Below are 22,634 nucleotides of genomic sequence, written 5' to 3'. Positions count from 1 at the left end.
ATCTATAGAGCCGATGGAATATAATTAGTCAGGCTACAACTCTTTGGATCACTGAGTAAAAATTAGCTATAAGAATCACTGAACCGACACATATATGATGATGCCGTGGCGGCCCGTTTTCTATGATCTAGACCCTATTGTAGTATTGACCACAGTATACACATAAAATATATACTTATATACATATATACATATATATATATACATATATATATATATATATATATATATATATATATATATGTATATATTTCAGTCGCCACTGTTGTTATAATTGTTTATGGTCAAATCCCACTTTGCTGTGGCACCTGTTCACCATTTGGCGCTGTCATGTGCGCGCACCTTATGGTCACCTCGTGCATCATCCCTCTAAATTTTTTTACTTAGTTGTGGAGAGAATGCAAAGGACACGCACTCAATATTCGGCTCATCGAGTTTTCAACGCCTTCGCACTAACCGGCGCACACGCGCTCTAACGTTTTCCACGTCTATTAAACGCTTCATTGAGCGCCGTCAAATACATACTCATTTATATACACACAAACATATTCATATATATGCGCATTAATGTATATACATATATGTATGTGCATATGAAAATAAAATGTGGAAAAATGTGAATTGGCTGACAGGCGGTCGGGTTAACACCCTGCCTCTAAAAAATTCTGAGCAAGAGGACAAGTACACTAAGTAGTTGTAAATATATGTATGTATAACATGTCTGTACATATGTAGGTATTCATAGTGCATTCATATATTCGAACATTGCTCACCAATTGATTCTGACCAAAGAGCGTCCAACCAGAACGCATGCGGTGCAACTCGTGCTACCAACATAAAGACATACATATGTACATAAATATATATTTGTATTTATGTTTATATACACATATATACACACGTTTGTATTGTAGGTGAAAAGTTAGAGCCTAAAATCGAAAATTGTGAGCAGGAAAATTGCCATCGTCTTCTCGGCCAATTTGTACTTTGCATGACTGCGCAAGGGTAATGAGTACTTCGATTCCTTTCCGGCTTTGCGAGTCAAGTATTCGAAATTGCACAGCTGACAAACGCTTGCTCAGTCGGAGTTGAACTAGCGCATCGAAATGTACGTCTAAGTGGAGGACAAAAAAATTCGGGCGTTTAGTAGAAGCTAAAAAATTAACTAAAATTAAAAAAAAAAAAAATTCAATAAAAATTAATTAAACTTAAGAAAAATTAAAGAAAAAATAATAAAAATTTAAGAAATTAAAATAAAAAAATTAAAAAATAAGAAGAAAAGAAAAATTGTGGAAAGTTTTAAATATAATATAAAAATACTAAATATTATTAAACAATTTTTAAAAGAATTAAATTAAAAAATTTAATAACTAATCAGTAAAAATATTTAAAAAAAATTAAAAAAATTACAAATAAAGACAAACAGGAAAACAAGCAAAATAGTGGCAAGTTTTATATATATTACAAAAAAAATCAAACAACATTAAACATTTTTAAAACAATTTAAGGTTAAAAAATTTAAGCAAGTAATTTCATTTAGTTAAATAATTTAATAAATGTAATAAATAATAAGTTTACAGAAATTAATAAAAAGTTAACCCAAAATAGCCGAAAGTTCTATACAAAAAATAAAAATAATTTAAATAAATAATATTAAACAATTTTAAAACTAGTTTTAGGTTATAAACGATTAAGTTTAAAAAAATTAAAATTATTACAAAAAAATAATTAAGCTTCACAATAAGTAGTGTAACAAACATAAATATACATAAATAAAATGTATATAAAAATAAAATGAAATAAAATTTTCACCTTAAAATTAAAATTTTAAATCAACAACACTAAAATATTTACATTACAAAGACAACACTAAATAATAAAATTAAAATTGTCTATATTAACATAAAAACTACCAAAAAAATTTTCTAATTAATTAAGTATATACTTTTTCAAAACAAAAAACAAAGATCGGTGAAAAATAAATTAAAGTAACTAAACTGTCTTAACTAATTTACAGTCGTTTGCTGAAATTATTATACTAAAAAATCCATCTTCAATAGTGTGTGTGTCGAATTCGCTTCGTTATGATCGTTAATATGCCCGCAACTCCAAGCGGTCACTCGCCAAATCCTTTGCCGGCAACTTCCGCGACCACAAACTGCCACGACGGCAGCTCACCGACGCATTGTGAATACAATTTTCTAAAACGAAAATTTGACGGCGAGTGTGACTTAAGTGACTGCAACGCCAACGTCGGTGTCTCGGAAAGCAGCAACGCCGAGTATCAAAACTCCACGGCCTGCACAACGCCGGCCTGGAAGAAGCGTCACCTGCAAGAAACCACCAGTGATACAACCGATCCAAATGTCTGTTACAATAACAACGCCACCAACAACTACAATATCTACAGCCAGCACACACACAACGAAACACAACTGCTAATAGGTGCCATACAAACCGATGAAAATGTACAGAATGAGATATGTGTCAGCACAAGTGCCAGCAATGCCACCAACAATAACTGTACTACAATTAACAACAACAATAATAATGATAAAACTAATAACAATAATAATAACAACAACAGCAATATGACATTTAACCTGATAAGCGGCAGCAGTTCCTTCATCAACGATCTCTTCGCCTACGATGCCAATCTGATTGTGCCAGTTACCGCTAGTCTGGTGAGTCAGCCCACCAACGACAGCGCTGACTCCACATTGCCGACCTTTGTAACACCATCCAATGTCTGTGTAAATACCAACTATGATGACGGCAGCAATTGGCAAGCCACCGATCTGCTAGAGCTCGATCATCGTTATAATTCTGGTTTGCAAACCGAAATCGCACACCTACATCCGACAGTCGCCTTGAAAGCGGCCGAGGAGAACACACTCAGCGTTGTACAGCAAAGTCAAAAGCACCCCCATCCGCTACAGCAACAACAGCAAATGGAGGCATCCAATCAAACACAGTTTCTAATTCCTGAGAAACAAGTGTCAAGTCCAAACGGCAATACGGGTCTTAGCAGATATCGTCCGTTATCTACCGGCAGCCAACTCTTACAAATGCAACCTTGTCAACAATCTACACTTGCACAATCAAATACACTAACAGATACAGAGGCTGACTTTGAGGACCGAAATCTCTCGTGGTTATTAAATTTTAAATTCGACGAATTTCCTCATCTTTCCCCAGATTTGGGTGGCAATAGCAATAATAATTCGCACACGAACACTTTAAATAATGGTTTACATCACCGGAATTCCTGTTCGCCTACATCCTCGCACAAATCGAATTCCTGCTCTCCACAATCCTCAACTCCACACTCAGGTATTCAACAAAATGTTAGCGACTACATGCGTTCACCGAAGGGCACTACGAAGGCGGGAAAAAAATTCGAGGAGCTTGTTATGGAAGTCACCGCCGAGGTGGATGGCAATGATATGATGGTCGCTGAGAATGTTATAATTGAGAACTCGCCACAGAGAACGTAAGTTGATGCCGTATAGACGAGTTTTCTTTTTCAGTGTTCATATTTCAAAACCCTTGATTGTATGGCGAATTACGTCGTAACTATGAAATCTCCCCAGGGACAAGCTCCGGCTACTTGTCGCTTTCTACATTGGACATTGCTTGTTCAAATTACCGGTTCTGCGACATGGAGCCTGAAACTCCAGAACACCTGCTAGTCTGTAGACGCTGGATAAAGGCCCTTGGATCATGTTTCGAAATAAGAATCAAATCGCCTCAATAGCAGCTAACAGTATATTGGAATTTATCAATATGCTGGAGCTAAGTGAGTCGTTGTGATTTAGGGGAGGGCACAATAGACCTTAGGTCGCGGTGCAATCTTCAATTATTTATGTATCTAATGTGATTTTTACTAACACTGATGTTTCATAATCTCGGCTATAGTTACCGAGACATATTTTTAGTCTATTCAATATTAATTCCTAGAGAAGTTGGAGTTTTGTTACCTTTTTATGCTCTAAGCAGGGTATATAAAGTTTTCCACGAAGTTAGTAACACTCGGAAGGAAACGTCAGAGTTCCTATAAGGAATATATATTTATACATACATATATAAATAATTAGCGTGACGTTCTGAGCCATGTCCCTTTGGGTATATAGAGATGCATATACATATGTATATATATTGACCTAAAATTTATCACACATCCTTATTTCTATAAGAAGCTGCTCATTTGTCGGAATCTCCGATATCGGACTACTATGACATATAGCTTCCATACAAATTGATCAAAATCAGGTCCTTGTCTCGAAAACTTTCTTATTTAACAAGATATCTTCACAACATTTGTCTTGGATTATTGTCGAAAGCAACGTTACAGTCCTCGAACAAAGCGTGGGGTCGGACCACTATATTATATAACTGTCATATGAATTGACCTATCAAATCAAGAGAAAACTTAGGATCAAAGTTTATTTTTGATTATATTATCGTATATGAAATTCAAGAGGATCCAACTTCTTGTTGGAAACTTTAACTACGCATTTGCCAATAGGCATCCACATGGTAAGGTTCAAGATCTCATGAGGTTTCAAAAGAAGACAGTCGTTCTTTATGGCCCCATCTTTTTGAGATCTGGACGGAAGTATCTAAAACCTCACACATTCAGCCATAAAGGGAGCTAGAAATAAAAAGTTAAAAAGTTTGTGATTAAAAGTTGTGATTTATCATCACATGAGAACCAGCAGAGCTTGTCTCTGGCAGTTTAATATTTCTTTATCAAATATAAACTATTTTCACCGTTAAATATGTTTCATATATTATTTTTAGAAACATACCTTAAGAAAATTAAGCACAGAAATACATATATCCTCTATAACTTTTTTCTTTTCCCTTTCCATGTACTTCCGCTTTTTATTTCTCAAATTTCTTTGTACCACATACAATTCAACCACCAACAATGCTACGTGATATTGAACAACTCCCACTGCCAACGTCGCATAAATGGAACGCCCCAACCCACCCCCACTGCGCTATTTCGATATGCCCACACAAAACCAGGCCAAAGAAACCACCATTCACGTATACGGAGCTCATTGAATACGCCCTCGAGGATAAGGGTGAACTAACGGTTTCTGGAATATATCAATGGATATCGTAAGTACAATTTCTACATAGATAAATTTTCAGCAAATAAATCTTTTTATGTAATACACACACATATACATATACCGAATGCTCGTGTAGTCGCCGATAGCTGACTTGTGGCGCCATTTTGTATAAATTCTATGCATTGTTTCAAGCTATTCGTCCAAGTATGCAAAAGATTGAAGAGAGTGTGAGTGATAAAATATTTCGAAAACAAAAATGTAACGGATGTAATTAGACAAAACGAAAGTATGTATGTATGTACAGTCATACTTTGCAACTACAAGGCAAAAGTATGTCTAACTTGAAAACAGCAAAAAGGCTAAGGAATTTTGAAGCAGAAAAGTTTTTCAACTGTACAACTAGCGGTTGTAGGTTGGTAAATGCATATTTACATAAGCATATGCAAAATAACTCTCGTTTTTGACTTCTTTCGAGAAAATTGATATTATTTATTATCATTTTCGAATTGGCATCATTTTAATAAGATATAAGCATGCCAAGTATTGAATATGTTTTCCATATAATTCATATGTTGCTGTTGACAACATTATGCAGAGTTGACAGTCCTTGGCCGGATAAAAATCCAGGTCCATTCCGGTTACGTAGACGCGACTGTTGTGGGAACGGATATTTGATATGTCGAACATTATAGCTTTAAACCTTTAGTGAATTCCATTTTATGTACTCAATGGACACCTTTCGATTTCCTTGATGCACCTATTTAAGTTTCTGGGAGAAAACTCTGACGCATAAAAAGGATAAGCAATAACTCAATTACAATCATGAGGATACTATTAAAACGTAATTGACTATTTTTTGAAAACTTATGAAACTGAAACCATGAAAATGATGAACTACGCAATGATTTCCAATCGCCCAATTCCAATTTAAAATTAAACCTTTTTATTTTGCATGTATTTTTTTGTTTCTCCACCAAGCTCTGAATGCTTAAGATTTAAATAGTACTCTCTTCTAATAACTATTAGTTATAGAGTAAAGAATTCTAATATCGATGTAATCATTCACAAAACTTTTTACATTGATGATCATAACTTGAATAGCTTAGAGGACTCTGTGCACCAAATCATGTTAGTATTCACGAAACTCCAGAACGAAAATTCTTATTTATCTTCTTCTTCTTCCGAGTTATCAACGGCGCGCTAGTCGTTTCTTCATTACGTAATTTGGCTTCAATTCGAGTTACCAATTGCAGCCAGGTCTTTCTCCAACTGATCTCTCCAACAGAGCGGTGGTCTTTCTCTTTCTCTGCTTTCCCCAGCGGGTACTGTTTTCGAATACTGGAGCTGGAGTTTTTTCCTCCATACGGACGACATGATCTAGCCAGCGTAGCCGCCTGTCTTAATTCGCTAAACTATGTCAATGTCGTCGTTTAAGGACCATACATTTTCCGCAGAACCTTTCTTTCGAATACTCGTAATGCCATGTTATGTGTCATCGTCCATGCACCATATAGCAGGTCGGGAATAATGAGTGACTTGAAGCTTTAGTCTTTGTTCGTCGAGAGAGGGCTTTTCTTATAAATTGCTTACTCAGTCCGATCTGTCACTAAGTTCATTTAATAAAATTCTTTATTTTTTCACTTTAACTGAACAATGTCTTTTAAATTTGAACATTGTCAGTGATGAAAGATATCCCGCCCCAACCGGCTGAAGGTTGGTTATTCGCAAAAGTCTTGTTCCAGCATCTTTTCATCCTTCCCTAAGCTCTGCATTCTATGGACTCTACTTTAATAACTTTCTGAATGTGAAATCTTAGAGATAGGTGCCCTTGGGATCCCCTACAAAGCTATTTAGTTTCTGTCTTAACTAAAAATTGCAGCTTTTTGATCTGTCCATCATCAACACCATACCCAAAGAACCTTTGTGGTTTATTGTTTCAACCAATGCTTAAAGCAACTGAATGGTTCCAAACAGCTTAGAAGAATTGCATTCATCAACATTTTCGCCTACTTCCTGTATAGACTATACCTATACGACTGGCTACTCAGATGATTTTTTACCGAGCTTCTCACTGAAAGTATAGTTATTGTCTCCTTATATAACCTAACGCAGTGAGACCTATCCACTGGAAGGTTAATGGGCCGGCTGATTAGAGCAGAAACCAAAAATTTTGGCCGAAATTGTAGTAATTTAGTTTGAAGCTACTTTTTGTGTGTACATTACTTCAGAAAAATACTGATTCTGTGTTAACTCTACATGGATGTCCCTTTCATGGTCACATTACCAATCTTTCAACGCACCCGTATTCTTCATAAAGCAGGCCTTCTATTACAGGGGTTTAACGCGTCACTTTTTCGTTAATTCCATCAACCAAATCTTTTGTATACAAAACCGATCACTGCTCTGTACTCTTTTTAAAACCACTTATACAATTCCACATCAGCTAACGGTAAAACTAACATATAAATGGGAAGTACTCTGTTAGTAGAAAATGAAATAAATTCTTAATAGTACAAGCTTAAACATGTACTATCCTATTACTAAGTCTTTCAAGTTAGCGTATCAGCTATAACTGCATGTCATCCAAGCCTTCGAAAACACACATAATCGATTATGAGAATTTATCACCCTTTTCGTGACTGCCGTTCATTTGCATTATGCATAAATTTAAATTAACCGGAAGGGTCTGCAATACCTGAAACCACACACAAATACAAATATAACAAATATAGTCCATGCAGCAACTCAATCGAAAGTAAAAAATGCCAATATCCGTTGGAATATTCGGAAAAACATGTGCAATACACCATATCGAACTTGTTCGATGGCGTTTCGGTAATGGACAGCACCTGATCGAAAGCATTCAAGCGTATAAAAGGTGCTATAGCCCACACACACACACGCACACAACCTTACACGAAGAATTCGTGCTTTTTGTGTGGGAGTCGGCGTCACGTGCCGCTTGCCCATATACCATAGACTTCTTGAATGTGTGTGTGCATAAGTTATTACCGTAGCACGCATATCGAAGTAATGCACTCAAAGGATTCTCATGAGGCACCACCCTTCGAATTATAATATTTGATGCATATAAAAAAGTTCATGACAAATACCTAAATGCTAAACATAAGTTAAACGAAACATTTTACGCCCACCTAACCTATAATTGTATTGTGCACCGTGTGCTGAGAGTGGTTATATTATAGGTAAAATTAAGGTTGTTAAAGGAATTGGTAAACATTGTTTCAGTATAACCTAATTTTATTTTCACAATTTATTTCTCAAAATCTCACTTACGTCACTTATGTAATTTAATATTTTTCAAGGAATAGATCCAACCAAGGGCTTGATTTATCATTCAAGCGTAATTGGCTTTATAAAACCTGATGATCTTTTCTATTGAATATCATCGTGCTCATTTTTGATTCTTCATATCACATATTCATATGCTCTTGGTGAGAGTTCTATATGCAATACTATGTATAATCAGTCAGAGCGAAGCTGTGATTTAGATTTTTGTATAAAAGTTGAAATACATCTTCTTGTACTACTCCGGCAGATTTAGTTTACGGTTACAATGAGTTCACATAAAGGAAAGACTGTCTTGGAGCTCTCGAGGTTGAGATATTGACTCCTGAGGGTTTAATTTTCTATCACCTCATAGTAGAGATACAATCCGAGGCACTTTTAGTCTGTTTCCACGGAAGTTTATGTATATCATAACTCAGATTGTTACGATAAAGGAAACAATTGCAAAGATTCCCAATCCCATTCGATATTGTATATGTTTCCAACCAAGTCCTGCAATCAAAATTTGCATACATAACAAGTCATGTGAAAAGTCCCCGGCCTACCATATAAAAACAATTTTTTTTAGCAAAATTCGTTTTTTTATTCATACATAGTTCCCTTAAAGGTGATACACTGATTACTGCGACCCTCCAACTTTTCGATACCATTTTTGTAGTACGATTTGGCATTTCAAAATCGCTCCGGCGATCACCTCTTCATTTAACGAAAATTTCGTCCCAGCGAGCGTTCCTTTTAGATCTGAGCACAGAAAATGGTCGCTGGGGTCAGATATGGAGAATATGGAGGATGCGGAAGCATTTTGAAGGTAAATTCATAAGTTTTTGAAACTGCCTAGTGGCGCGGTGCATTATCTTGGTGAAACAGAAATTTCTTTTTCTTCGAATAACGCTATGTAATAATCTCTGTTGATGATACTCACTTTTTCAAAGTATATAAAAGTCATAAAAGTATTTCCATACGCATCCCAAAATGCAAACGCCATAACCTTGTCAGCCGACTGTTGCGTTTTTCCGCGCTTTGTAGCGGGTTCATCGTGCGCAGTCCAGTCGGATGGTTATCGATTGGACTTCGAACTGAAATAATGAAGCCATGTTTCATCCATTGCCAACATATCGACGCAAAAACTCGGGTTTATTACGCTTGAATAACTCTAAACACTGCTCCGAATCATCAACTCATCGTTGTTTTTGGTCAAAAGTGAGCTCTCGCGGCACCCAATGTGCACATTGAAGGTTGATTTTCCTGGCCCAGTATTCGGAAACTCGTCATAAAGCCGTTGTCGTTGTTGTTTGTTGAAATGTACAATACACATAACATACAATTTTTATCAGGTATCACCTTGGTCAATACCACAGTGCGAAAAACTAAAGCAAACACATAGTTTTTTTAAACCTACAAAAATATAAAAAATAATATTTACATATTCTTAAAGGTTTCCTCAAACTTTGCCTTGGTCAAGTTGTGTACATATACTGTTATGGCATATACACGCATAAATACATACATAACCTCAATCTTATTTGAATACAGCCCACAAGACATATTTGTCGACTATTAATGAAATACCAATAAGAACATTTAACGGTAACTTTACTCTCAACCCTTCCTCACCCTCGCATTTATACTTCACTCCTGCTCATACCTTGCAAAATTTTATAGACTGCCTACGAGTTTTATGAGTAAAACATAGTTGACGGTATGCCGCCATATACAATTTCTGTAAGTATATACATATGTACATATGGTTTACTACTTACAAATAAGTGTACATATCTGCATATACACGTGGAATATAGACAACGAACACGCAACTTTAATTTCCTTTCATTTAATGAGCGAAAAACACTATAATGTTGAGACGGGGAAAACTATGAAAACTTAGTATGGAACCTTGAATTATGTGCAGGACGATAAAGTTTGTCAGAAATCTCGGACAGCTTAAAGCGAATAACAATTAGTAGAGGAAAAATTTACCTACTTTGTAAAGAACTTCAAAATTTGCTGATGCATTCACATATACCACCCACCATATAGTATACATATACTTGTATGTATGTGTGTATATACTATAATTTATGTACATTATGTGGATTTTCAGTTATTTGTGGACTTTGTAGAACAACATGCTTGTAGTAAGGAGATTGAGGATTATATACTGCATATATAGACTATAGGTCGAGAAATCGCGATTGTTAATCACTCTTTGTGGTTTTACCACCTACCGTTTGGATGAACTACATTCTGCATACCTTCACAAAATCATCCTTACCGACACTTTCTTGAAGCGAATTTCTAAAATATAATAGCAACATCATACAGACATTGGATGTAGTGTATTAAAACAGACTCTAGTCCTCTTTGAAAAGAGTTGATCAGCACATTTACTTAAACTCTTCCTGCTTCGAAGTGCAGTTTCTTTCAGGAGGGAACTACTTCGATATTAACTAGACTTGTTTTGATCACAACGGTATCTGCAAATCCGATAAACTTGCAAGAAAGGGCACCTTTACCCAAATGGCATCAGGCTGGGACCGAATCGATGTTCTTTCGGACTCTGGATGAAGCCCGCAAGATCTTAGCAAACCTTCTGGTCCAGAGGAGAATGTAAGATATCTATTGTATCAATTTAAGGCACTGTTATAAATATTATTGCGGTGATATGAATCATACCAGACGCTATCTGTTAAAGTTCTAATCTATCCAGTTTTCCTAGACGCAGTTTGAAAAATATCAGTAGCGAGACCTTCGATGAATTAAGGAAAGGGCCGGAATTATTCGCTTCGTCGATTTACGAGGGTCCTGATGAAACAAATTAGAAGTTGGTGGTATCACAAAGGACCAACAATCTCAGCTATCCAAATGGGATCCTTTGTGTACTCCGGGGGTCAGCGGTGTCTCAGTAAGATCTGAGTAAATAACCCCACTAAGCCTTAGATAGCTCACATTACATAGAATTGGCATTCATTAAATAGATAACCTTGCGGCCAATATCGAACGATTGAGAAATTAGATAATATTAGCTGAAAAACTATTTATTCACATCAAAAATTATTATAAAAGTAAGCGCATTTATCCTCAACTTAAAATGTGTCTCAATATAGCTAATACATTAAATAATATATCAAATGATACAAGATGAGAGTATATTATCAGAGGAAAAAGGGCTCTTAACAACACTTTACTAGGACTGAAAACATATGCCGTAATTCTGAATCTAAAATTTGACCCATCCTTCACAGTATTACAACGCATTTTGATTAAGCACTGCAGCTGAGACTATTATTAGCTAAACATCTTTTTTACTAAAGGTTAGTGATCAGAGATCAGATGTCGCAAGATCGATCGCAAGAGGTCCAGCGAGCTCTTTGCCCTTAGTAAGCCTTATCTTTCCTTTTATAGTTGTGGGAGTTCTAACAGATCATTTCCCTGTCGGCGTCCACGCTTTAAGGTTGAGAATCTACCTGATGCCAGCCGTAGAAGATGTTTGGAAGAAAATGGGATGAAACAACTCAATACTTCTACCTTTATTGACCTGCTTTTGTGAGATAAAGGTGTAAACACTTGAGAGCTCACACTTTCGGATATCTCACTGAATCTATGGGAATAGAAATTAAATGCCTAATCAGTTTTGTATTGAACTCAAGGACTGTCGACTTATAAGATTTGATACAGGAGATATATTTTATGGATTTACTTAGAGTAATTCAAGTGCGATGAACCATATTGGACAGTACGACCAGCAGAGATTACTGTTCATTAGTCCATCAAATTTCCACACCCTTCAGATTTATAATTTTCGAATAGTCTGGTCATTTCTAGTGAATGTAGACAACCTGCCATTCAGTTGGAAGCAATTAAGTTTTCATAATCAGAACAATTTGATATCCGCATAAGAACTGTCACCTGGAAATCTTTGTAGAATGTTTCATATTTATCCATTGAAGACCGTAGAAGGTTTTAGAGTCTTTAACCAGGCAGACATCTTATTCAAACTTAATCAACACCAATTAATGCCTCAGACGCTTTCCTCTTTCAATCAAATTCATCTAACTTGTCTTCTCTACTGCGTTGTATGGCTGTATTCGGTCCATGAACTACTATTTCATTTATGAGGATTAAGTTTTTAACGTTCGGAGTTACAATTCGAGAGCGAACAATTAAGTTAAACTTCCAGTTTATTCAAGAAAATGGGCCGTGGTCATTCCATAAATTTACTTCTTCTACAAAAAAATTATTACTTTCTTGCCTCTGGCCATAATAAGTTCGTTTTCTCTAAGAACAAATTTGCTTATTTCCACAAAAAGCATGTAATAAGTTCTTAATTCACCTACGAAATATTCCATTAAAACTTTCTGGCAAAGCAATGACAATATTCTTTCATAAACACACTGCCAGTGAAAATAAATCCAAGACAAAAACAAATTACAGCAGAATAAATTATTACAAGTATTGTCGTCACACACACACATACACACACTTCCATGTCCTGCGTGCCACCCGGACTTCACCGAAATCGTAAGCAATAGGCTCGCCATTGTACTTGTGAAGACACGCAGCCACATAGATACGGGGGCAGAAAAAAATACGTAGTAAAGAATTTATATAAAATTTATGAACTGGCTTTCCGCAGCACAACTCGAAATGTACCTTGAAAAAAAAATTGCTCGGAACCATCAACCAAGCATTGGTTTCGGCGTAGTTGGCCGTGCCGGGGCGTGCCTGGCACGAAAACCAGCCATCATCAGCCAAGCAGCCAGCCAGTCAGTAGTCAGTAGTCGGCTGCCGGCAAACGGCCTATCAACCAATTTAGCCAGTCAGCCAACAAACCAACCAACCAACCAACCTTCCACGGCCCACGAACCGACCGGCGAGCCACCAGCCAACCAACCACTAACCAGCAAACGAGCAGGCGGCTCTTCAGTGTCTGAGCCCACCGGCAGCAACCCAGCCAAGTGGCCAGGTCATTCGAAAGTCTCGGCAAAACTTTCGAAAGGGGATGGACAGTGCAAGCGTGTGAGTGTGTGTGTGTACTAAAAGCCATTGGTGCTGAGCGCCGTGTGTGGCGGCGATCGGGGTATAGTCGTCCGTCATAAACATTGCATTGGAGTTGGGGAAATGGATTTTTAGTGTTTATATGTAAATTTTGGTTTGCAAAATATATTCACCTGCACATACATACATACATACAAATCAATTTTTCACTCTTAATAGACATTCCTTCGGCGAAATATAGGTGTACGTGCATTTTATTTCGCCATATTGCACATCTCATTTATTTTGTATAGAAAATGTATTGGCATTATTGTCATTGCTACTGACGTACGAAATCAACTATCTATATTATATATGTAAGCATATATATTTATATTGTATATTGAATTGCAATTGCACCATTGCAACGCCTAATAATGGATCCTTCAAATACACAACACCAAACTTACCAAAAAATTAAGTATTCTCTGTGTAGAAACGTTTATGCTAGCATACAAATATAAATAGATTGCTATCAATATTATTGACTAGTGCGATTTTGTGTCGAAATGTGTCAGTGTACGTCTTCTCTTTTTTTTTGCCAATCACACGAACTCTTTTCCTATAACGAGAGTATTTGGACTTGGTCCCATTCTTCCTCACACGTCAATAAGCTAGTGATAATACGAGTATCGCCGAATTATCTCTGTACGTACATGTGTGTAGTGGCTGACGTCTTCCGTCCATCGATTACTGACAATGATATTTGATATTAATGGGTAAGTGGCACGACTTATACAGGGTGTGGTTTAGTTTAGGACATCAGGCAGTACATACTTTTGTCTGACATATTATATGGAAAAGACATAAGCGGAGATCTTAGGAAGATCCATATAGAAACCAGATTTTCTTTCTATGAAATGAATGGGTCAAGATATGAAAAGTTACTCTAATACTCAGATGGAAGATATTAATATCTTACTATAGTTTATTCTGATAAAAATTTAAAAATGTAATTTTTCATTTTGGAAAAGAAATTGTCTATTAAATGATCTCATTGGTCATTGAGCATTCCTCCAAAATGGAGTTTTAATCAATACTGATCACAAACAACTATTTTTGCCACACCAAGTGACCCGTTACTAACCAGAAGATCGTATTGGTTATCAATACCCATAACATGCCATTTCTATTCAGTCTAGATATATGTAGTCAGAGAACTAGTCAAAGACTTTTTATTAAACGAGGAAGCTATTTTCCTTTTTTGTACCATCTGAACAAATTTGACTCGGACTGGTCCTTTTAAATTGCGTCTGCAAATCAGATGGATAAATATTTAATAAATGACGATAACATAGAGATATTTAGTTCCTCAAAATCTTCTTGTTGGCATCTGAGAAATAGAAGAGGATTTCATCATCTCCCATGGATTGACTCAAACACTTTGATTAATGTTTTGGGTATGAAGCTTGTCAAGGCTGGAATCTTTGCTAAAATGACGTCGAATAGAGATCGCAGAAGAGATGCTTGACAAAGTAGCTGAGGGTCCTACATCATTGACGTGTTAATGAATATAACATCGAAAATATCCAAAAATCACACGAATGACGCTCCAAAATAAGCAAGCCAAAGTTGGTCAAAAATCAAGCTAAAGCTTATGTTTCCTTTGATTAACGTGGTGTGGATCACTTTGAATTAGTTCCCCAAGGTCAATAAGGAATATTACTTGTCTGTTTTGAGGCGTTTGTGTGAAGCAATTGGTCTTTTCTGGCGTCCGCTGATGATGTTGATATCATTGGCCTCAACACCCGCGCCGTTAGTTCTGCTTTCTGCAGACTGGATAAGGAAGCGAAGCAAGTGGGTCTGGATATCTCCCGTCATCAAACAAACATCCGTCGTACTCGCGACTTGGCTCCCACGTCACTATGGACAGTCATAACTTTGAAGTCGTAGATAATTTCATCTATTTGGAACCAGCATTAAAAGCAACAATAATGTCAACATTGAAATTCAACGCAGAATAACTCTTACCAACAGGTGCTACTTTGGACTGAATAGCCAATTGAGAAGTAAAGCCCTCTCTCGACGAACAAAGACCAAACTCTATAAGTCACTCAGAGGCATAGACGATGACACCATCTAATGAGTTGGCGTTACGAGTTTTCGACAGGAAGGTTCTGCAGAAGATTTTTGGTCCTTTGAGCATTGGCCACAGCGAATATCGCATTCGATGGAACGATGAGCTGTACGAGATATACCAATGGATCAAACACTCCAGCTGTGAAAGTATTCGAAGCGGTTACCCGCCGAAGGAAGCACTTTCCACTCCGTTGGAAAGACCAGCTGGAGAAGGATCAAGCTATACTTGGAATCTCCAATGGGCGCCAAAAGCTATAACCGCGTAAACGGTGTCCACGAGTATAAAGAAGACGAAGAAATCGCTGAAAACTTACACAAAAAGTGCACAAAATTAGTAGCAATTCCTTAAGCTTTTGACCTTCACATTATGGAGCACCCTGTTTAATAAAAAATAATAATGAAAACGCCTTCAAACTTATTCATAAATAAGGCGAACATCTCAAAATCGAGACAACGAAACAAATCAGACAAAGGCCTATGCCGAATATAGAAGAGTAGGTGGAGCTCTATGGCGCTACTTGCTCCAAGTAATGCAATCAGAATAAACGCACCGGCACTCCACCATGAATCCTTCGCGTTCCGCGCTCATAATTAACTGCACGCAAGGCATATTTACCGTTGTAGCTAAATCATAACGTCAATAAAAAAACGTCCCCACACACTACGTCAGCGTGCAAGAAAACCGTGAGTCCCCATATTTTGCTTGCGTTTTTGTTTTTTTCTTTATTTTCATAATTTACGAGGAACTGCCCCTCGTTTAGTGCGCAATGGAAATTCGGGCTACATGACAATAAATATACATATGCCGAATGACAAATTGAAACGAATGTTCCACTTACTTGGTTTTCTTTCCTCGCTGTGGGCTGTATGAACATTGGTCGGCGCTAAGTTTCTAGCGGAAGGGTCATTAAAAATTTACGAGTTTTGACATGGCTGACATAAAAAAACTTACCAATCACTGTTATTATTCTCTTTTCCTGCATATTCTTCACCTGTTTAAGATTCGCCTATTTGGATTTTTTCTTTTCTTGCTGGACGGTTTACCTACCTAAATATATTACGGTACAATTTCACGAAAAACCATCCAAACTATTTGTATTCCTTGGACTTCCAAGTGAGAGTGGAAGTGGGGAGTTATCAGCTTTAATATATACATAGTAACAAATTCAAAAAAAATAGGACCCATGGCATTCAAGTCTTAACTTCACCTTAACCTCAGTGAAATCTTACTCAAATATAAGGTGAAGAGATCGAATGTAGATATTATAATGTCTCTCTAGTGGAGTCTCATTAGTACATAACTTCATATCCGAAAAAGTAAGGCTCACTACAAAGAAACCACTCCAACTATGCGAAAACCTCACAGCTGTCACTTAGTTGTCAGAGTAAATGTTCAGGCCTCTAAAAAAGATGAAGTCGGCCATCATGTAATTTCCTTAAGTCGAGTGGCATGAAATTTAGGTGAAATGGGTTGCTGAAAGTTCTCGAATATCCAAGACTGTTTCGAAACCTATAATAATCCGGAATCGGATTGTGGCTCGAGCAGAAGTAAAGGAGTGACCGTGGGTTTTCGAGTGTCAATAATTGTTACGAAACCAACATTAATCTGGTTATCGTGAATCCTGAACGGAATAATTGTTTCGTTTCTTGGAAGTTTAACTAGGAAAATCTGGATATGTACTATCGTATAGCAAAACCACTGACACAACATTGACATACGCTTTATAGTATAGCAGCCAATGCTCTGAACAGGGCTGACAGGGGGTCTAAATTGTTCACATGCCACGAAAGGGTGGCTTGCTACATGCAATCTCCATGTTGTTGCCCGTAATGCAAAGTAATTTACTATATGTATGGCTATTGTTGCTCTTGCATACCTATTAGCGGAGAGTGCGCATTGCACACGATGTCCTTTCCGGTTTTTCCAACCCCACAATGAACGCCTGCTGGGCGCACTTTAAGAGTATACACAAATTCAACCCTTTATATGCATTCATACCCATTGGGGTTATACTATATGTACTCGTATGCTTACATTTAGTGTCATATATACAAGTATGCAAATGACGAAATGGGAGGGAATTCCACAAGCGGAAACAATGTAAAAGTTGGCTCAACTTTAATTGCCACTGGTCAAAGTTTTGATGAGTTTTTGTTCGTGACGCTGGCCAATGGTGGCCAATTTTCTTTTGATTGACAACAGAAGGGTGGCCTGACACAAGCAAATCTCGTCATAACACACACATTCACTTATGAAACTATGTATATGGTTTACAAAATGGAGCAATTTAATTTATTTGACGCAAAAGTCATTAAAACTTTGGAATTTAGCTGTCCAAGTGAATGAACCGCGTTGGCCAGGGAATCGAGTGCTTTTCGAAATGTGGTTGTCAGGTCATTGGTTCCCATCTAACAAATTGATGAGTATAAAGCATACCTATGTATTTAAAGTACATATCTAAAAGATGTGTTTAAGAGATTGGCCTATAGGCGAAGCAATACCTGAAAGTCGGAACTTTCGTAGAGAATCAACATTGCCCAACCGAGCATCTTCTTCGAGAGTTACTCTAACCTACTTGTAGATTACAAAAGGTCTATAAAAACATTGATTGGGTTGAAAACCCTCAAAATTCTCGAAATCTTCCAAAATATAATACTTGTAGATACTCTTTACCGGGTTCACTGGTTGAACTTAGTTATAGGTCAACCAAGAAGAAAAGTCAAAAGTAGCATATACTTGTATGTGTTCCTAATTTAGCTTAAAATGTATTTTTTTCTTCTTCAGTGGCGTAGGCACCGCTTACGCGGTTATAGCGGAGTTAACAACAGCGCGCCAGTCGTTCTTCTTTTTGGAGATTCCAAACAAAACCAGGTCCTTCTCCACCTGGTCTTTCCAACGGAGTGGAGGTCTTCCTCTTCTTCCACAGAATCTTTCTCTCGAAAACTCGTAACGTCGACTCATCAGATGTAGTCATCGTCCACGCCTCTGCACCATTTAGCAGGATAGGATTAATGAGTGACTTATAGAGTTTGTTTTTTGTACGTCGAGAGATGACTTTACTTCTAATTGCCTACTCAGTCCGAAGTAGCACTTTTTGGCAGGAGTTATTCTGCGTTGGATTTCGAGGCTGACAATGTTGTTGCTATTAATACTGGTTCCAAGATTGACGAAGTTATCTACTACTTCAAAGTCATGACTTTCAACAGTAACGGGAGCCAAGTCGGGAGTGCGACGACTGTTTGTTTGATGACAGGATATATTTTGTCTTGCCCTCGTTCATTACCAGACCCATTTGCTTCGCTTCCTTGACCATTCTGGAGAGAGCAGAACTAATGCCGCGGTATTATTACTCCATAGAAAAGACCGATAAACGTCAGTTAACTATACATTTAACTTAAGTCATTGTAGTCCATATCGATTTTTAGTAACCTTAAAAACACTCAAAAGTTGGATTCAATTGAAGTTTCTGCGCAACACTAAAATAGTTCTAATAGCGATCTGTCAGCTGGAAAACCATGAAAATCAATAGCAATTCCAATTTTTGGACAACTCAAATCGACAGGGCTAACGAGAACTTCGGCCAAGCCTGTAACTCCATCTATACACATATGTACAAAGACAATAAGGGATTTGAACTTTCGCTGTGATGTGTTTATGTACATAAGTTCGGCATTTATGGAATATGGTCTGAAAGAAATGGTATCGTTTCTAAGTACTTTGAAATCCAACGCTCTATCAAATAATGAGTGGAGAAAGGATCTTATCCAATTGTTTCAATCAGACGAGTGCTGATGACATTCATTATTCTTCGATTTTCATTTGATCTCAATAATACCAAGTTAAATAATAATTTTATTCAAAAAATGTGAAAAATGTTTAGATAAATAATGGAAAGACACTTTACCTCTTTACAATTCCTAATTACAGTGATCGGTTCCCATACTATAAATCGAACGATGATCGTTGGAAGAACTCAGTACGACATAACCTCTCCATTAATCCACATTTCCGCAAAGGGCTCAAGGCGCCGCAGGGAGCCGGACACTTATGGACAATATCAAGTGGAGACTCAGCAGAGAATGTGCTGGCATGGGAACACGTACGACGCTCACAAATCACGATATCCACGAAAACTATATTTAATTCCCAATTTATTTTACAGAAGAAGCAACGTCTGGATCTGTTCTTCAAAATGGAGTCGATGAATCGTGAACGCCTGCAGCAGCACCAACAACAAATGCAGCAGCGTCAGAGCTGCACTTCGCCGCATCCAGATTGCCAACAACACCAACAAGGAAAGCAGCAGCAACAACAACAGGCATGCGTCTACGATGAGGCAGCTACCGCCGCGGCCACAATAGCACGAGAAATGCTGAGCAACAGCTGCGACGAAGGCTGTGCGCGTAATTCCAATAACTCCAGCGACAGCAACAATCAGAGGCTGGAGAGCAACCACTTGGTGCACGAGTTGCCATTTAACGACCTGATGAGCGATGAGGAGCTGCGCAAGACAGCCGGTCAAATTTTAAATGGTATTCACCGCGAAGTGGAGGTACAATCGGTGAACTCTATCATCAGTACCTACCACGATGTGTTGCTGGATAATGGTGAGTAGCAGCGCTTGGTGTGTAAATGAAAAGGATACTAAATTTTTTAATTTTTTTTCGCACTCTAACTTATTTAACCACCAGAAGATTACCTTAATCCCATACACAAGGATGTTGCCGTGCACGAAAGTGGCCTGCGCAGCACGAACGCCACACACCTGGCATCCAGCTCGTACATACATTCGCACAACACAACGAACTCCCAGTATTATGTCACCGAAATCGATCCACTGGAATTGGGCATACAAATGTCACACCAAGTGGGTGCCGAAGAGGTTCTCTTCAACGATGAGTTCAATTTGAATTACTTTGGCTATAATGGCGCCAACGATATTGCTGCCTGACCGCCAGCGACAACCAGACCTGATGGAGCTTCAAGTTGTGCAGTGCCGCTCATCAGTGTGACCGCGGTGGCCGGACATGTTAGTACGATTGCGGCTTTAGAAGCAGGCACACCCACACAACTGTTGGGTGCGAGGCCGATTGAACGAGCTTACGGTCAACAAAAGCAATAATCGGTGTAGCCGTGTATTAGTAAGATTAATAGCACATAGTATTATATATATACTATGTATGTGTATGTCAAAGAGGTCTAACAATCATTTCTAGTCATTAAATGTGGGCGATATTAATCTGTTGGATAGATACTAAGCTCACAATTTACCAAAGATATACATATCTAGCAGTTTATTAGAACATTATCACGTATATGTATTAGGCGAAATCGGTTAGTAGTTAAGTATATATTTATTTGTATTAGGGTTCTTTTGTGTGTATGTTTGTAAACAAACTCGAAGTGACCAGACCGTAGTTAATGTTGGCTGCGGCCTAGTTCATTCGTCTTCAAAAATATGTAGACGAGCCTTCTCGATTGTAATCCAGCAATGTCAGGTTTCGCAATTATAATACTCGAAAGTTTTTCGAACTAAATTAAAAATTTGGTACTTCCGAAGTATTAAACCCGAAAATGATATTGTCAGAGAGTACACATACAGGGTTTGTCCGGAGAGTAATAGGACTGAGTCGATAAAAAAAACCAATCGTTACAATTCTTTAAAAACTTTCAAAATATGGTAGGCTCCTTCTGCGTCGATGCAGCTCTGCGCGATTTCGAAGCATTAAAAGCGTCACGGAAGGCATTCTCCGGAATAGCCTTGAGAGCCGAGGTGCGTACTGCTTGGATCCCCTTTCATTGATCTTTTCAGGCAAAGAAAAAAAAGTCGGACCGGCGTTACCGTGGTGTAACTTCCAATCGCCTGCGATGTCGTGTCGGATCCGATTGACTCTTCGTTTGAGTCTCTTGAGGACTTCCACGTAAAACTTGGCGTTGACAGTTTGTCCAGGAGAAACAAATTCATGATGGACGATGCCTTTGATGTCAAAAAAGACAGTGAGCATCTTTTTCACTTTGGATTTGCTGATTCATCACGACCTCTTTCCGGCCCTCCAAAAAGGCTTGGTGCCACCGAAACACACCACTTCTTGCTAAAGCAACATCCGGGTAAGCCTCCTTGATCATATCAAATTTAATCACGTACCTCTGCTCTAACGAACGCTGCATTGTCGGCTTGCACCACTCACAGAAACACGTCGGGCGAAAATGTTTTGCCTGACTCTCCAGGTGCTCGGAGACAACTTGCCAGCCGCTCGTTTGTTAGCTAGGAACGTCCTCTACCGAATACAGTCGGTGCGCGCACGTTCCGAAATACATTCGCGGCGGAAGAAAATCAGTTCTATTACTTTCCGGACAAACCCTGTAGTTGGGAAGCTTAAAAACAATGTAGCGATCTAAGGATATTGCATCCCTCTGAAAAACATCGGATCAATTCGGTTTTCACTGTATTTACTAAAGTTATAAGGGTTTAGTAACGATCGCCGGAAGAAAGCGCGATCGAGACGATTTGAGGTAAGCCTGGTCAAATAGAGCACATAAATGCTTTAAATTTACATTACTACTTATAGATTGTATGTATAAATATAATTAAGATCTGCAAACCTGATAGCTAAAGTCATACTCTCTTTTCTAATACATACAAACTTAAGTCCGTAGTCAAGAAATACTGAACACTAAATTTAAATAAACGATCAAGTTAAAAATACATATTGTATTGAGAGTCGGTCATTCCCGATAATAAAATCAGGGAAATCGATGCTAGATAAAAGTTTGAGGAAAAATCTCGACAGAATGATTTTCGGGAGTATGTTAAGCTGGTAATCCCAGTTAGTAGTGAGTTTAGATGACTTTTTCTACTAGTTTGGACCACAGGGATAACGATGTTAAAGGGGTGAGTTTGAGGAAGCCTGGAAAGGCATATTTGAATGGCACTCTGTTGGTGATTATGTTTCGGCAGATTTTTGTTTCAAGTGGAAACGACTCGAGGATATCTGTATTTTAGTTTGGATTACTATCTTTCGAGGCTTGGACATCAGTGTGCGTTTACGACTTTGACTAAAAGTAGAGTAGTGAACTTTTTCAGGAGGTCAATGTTCATATAGGGTTGAATGTCGGCAGTAACAAGA

At 37.8% G+C, this 22,634-nt stretch overlaps 1 protein-coding gene across 1 annotated transcript; it reads left to right on the top strand.

Moving 5' to 3' along the window:
* The first annotated feature begins 1,962 nt into the window (after positions 1-1,962).
* Positions 1,963-22,288, top strand: LOC126759265 (transcription factor mef2A). Its single transcript, XM_050473994.1, has 5 exons — positions 1,963-3,493; positions 5,035-5,130; positions 19,435-19,606; positions 19,670-20,114; positions 20,199-22,288. Exons 1-5 carry the CDS (start codon positions 2,085-2,087, stop codon positions 20,456-20,458), a joined length of 2,382 nt encoding a protein of 793 aa, XP_050329951.1. The 5' UTR covers positions 1,963-2,084; the 3' UTR covers positions 20,459-22,288.
* The last annotated feature ends 346 nt before the right edge of the window (positions 22,289-22,634 follow it).

This window comes from Bactrocera neohumeralis, chromosome 5, assembly GCF_024586455.1.
Source record: "Bactrocera neohumeralis isolate Rockhampton chromosome 5, APGP_CSIRO_Bneo_wtdbg2-racon-allhic-juicebox.fasta_v2, whole genome shotgun sequence".
Lineage (NCBI taxonomy): Eukaryota > Metazoa > Arthropoda > Insecta > Diptera > Tephritidae > Bactrocera > Bactrocera neohumeralis.
Note: the sequence above shows the minus strand (reverse complement) of the source record. Positions and strands in the feature narration are given on the sequence as shown.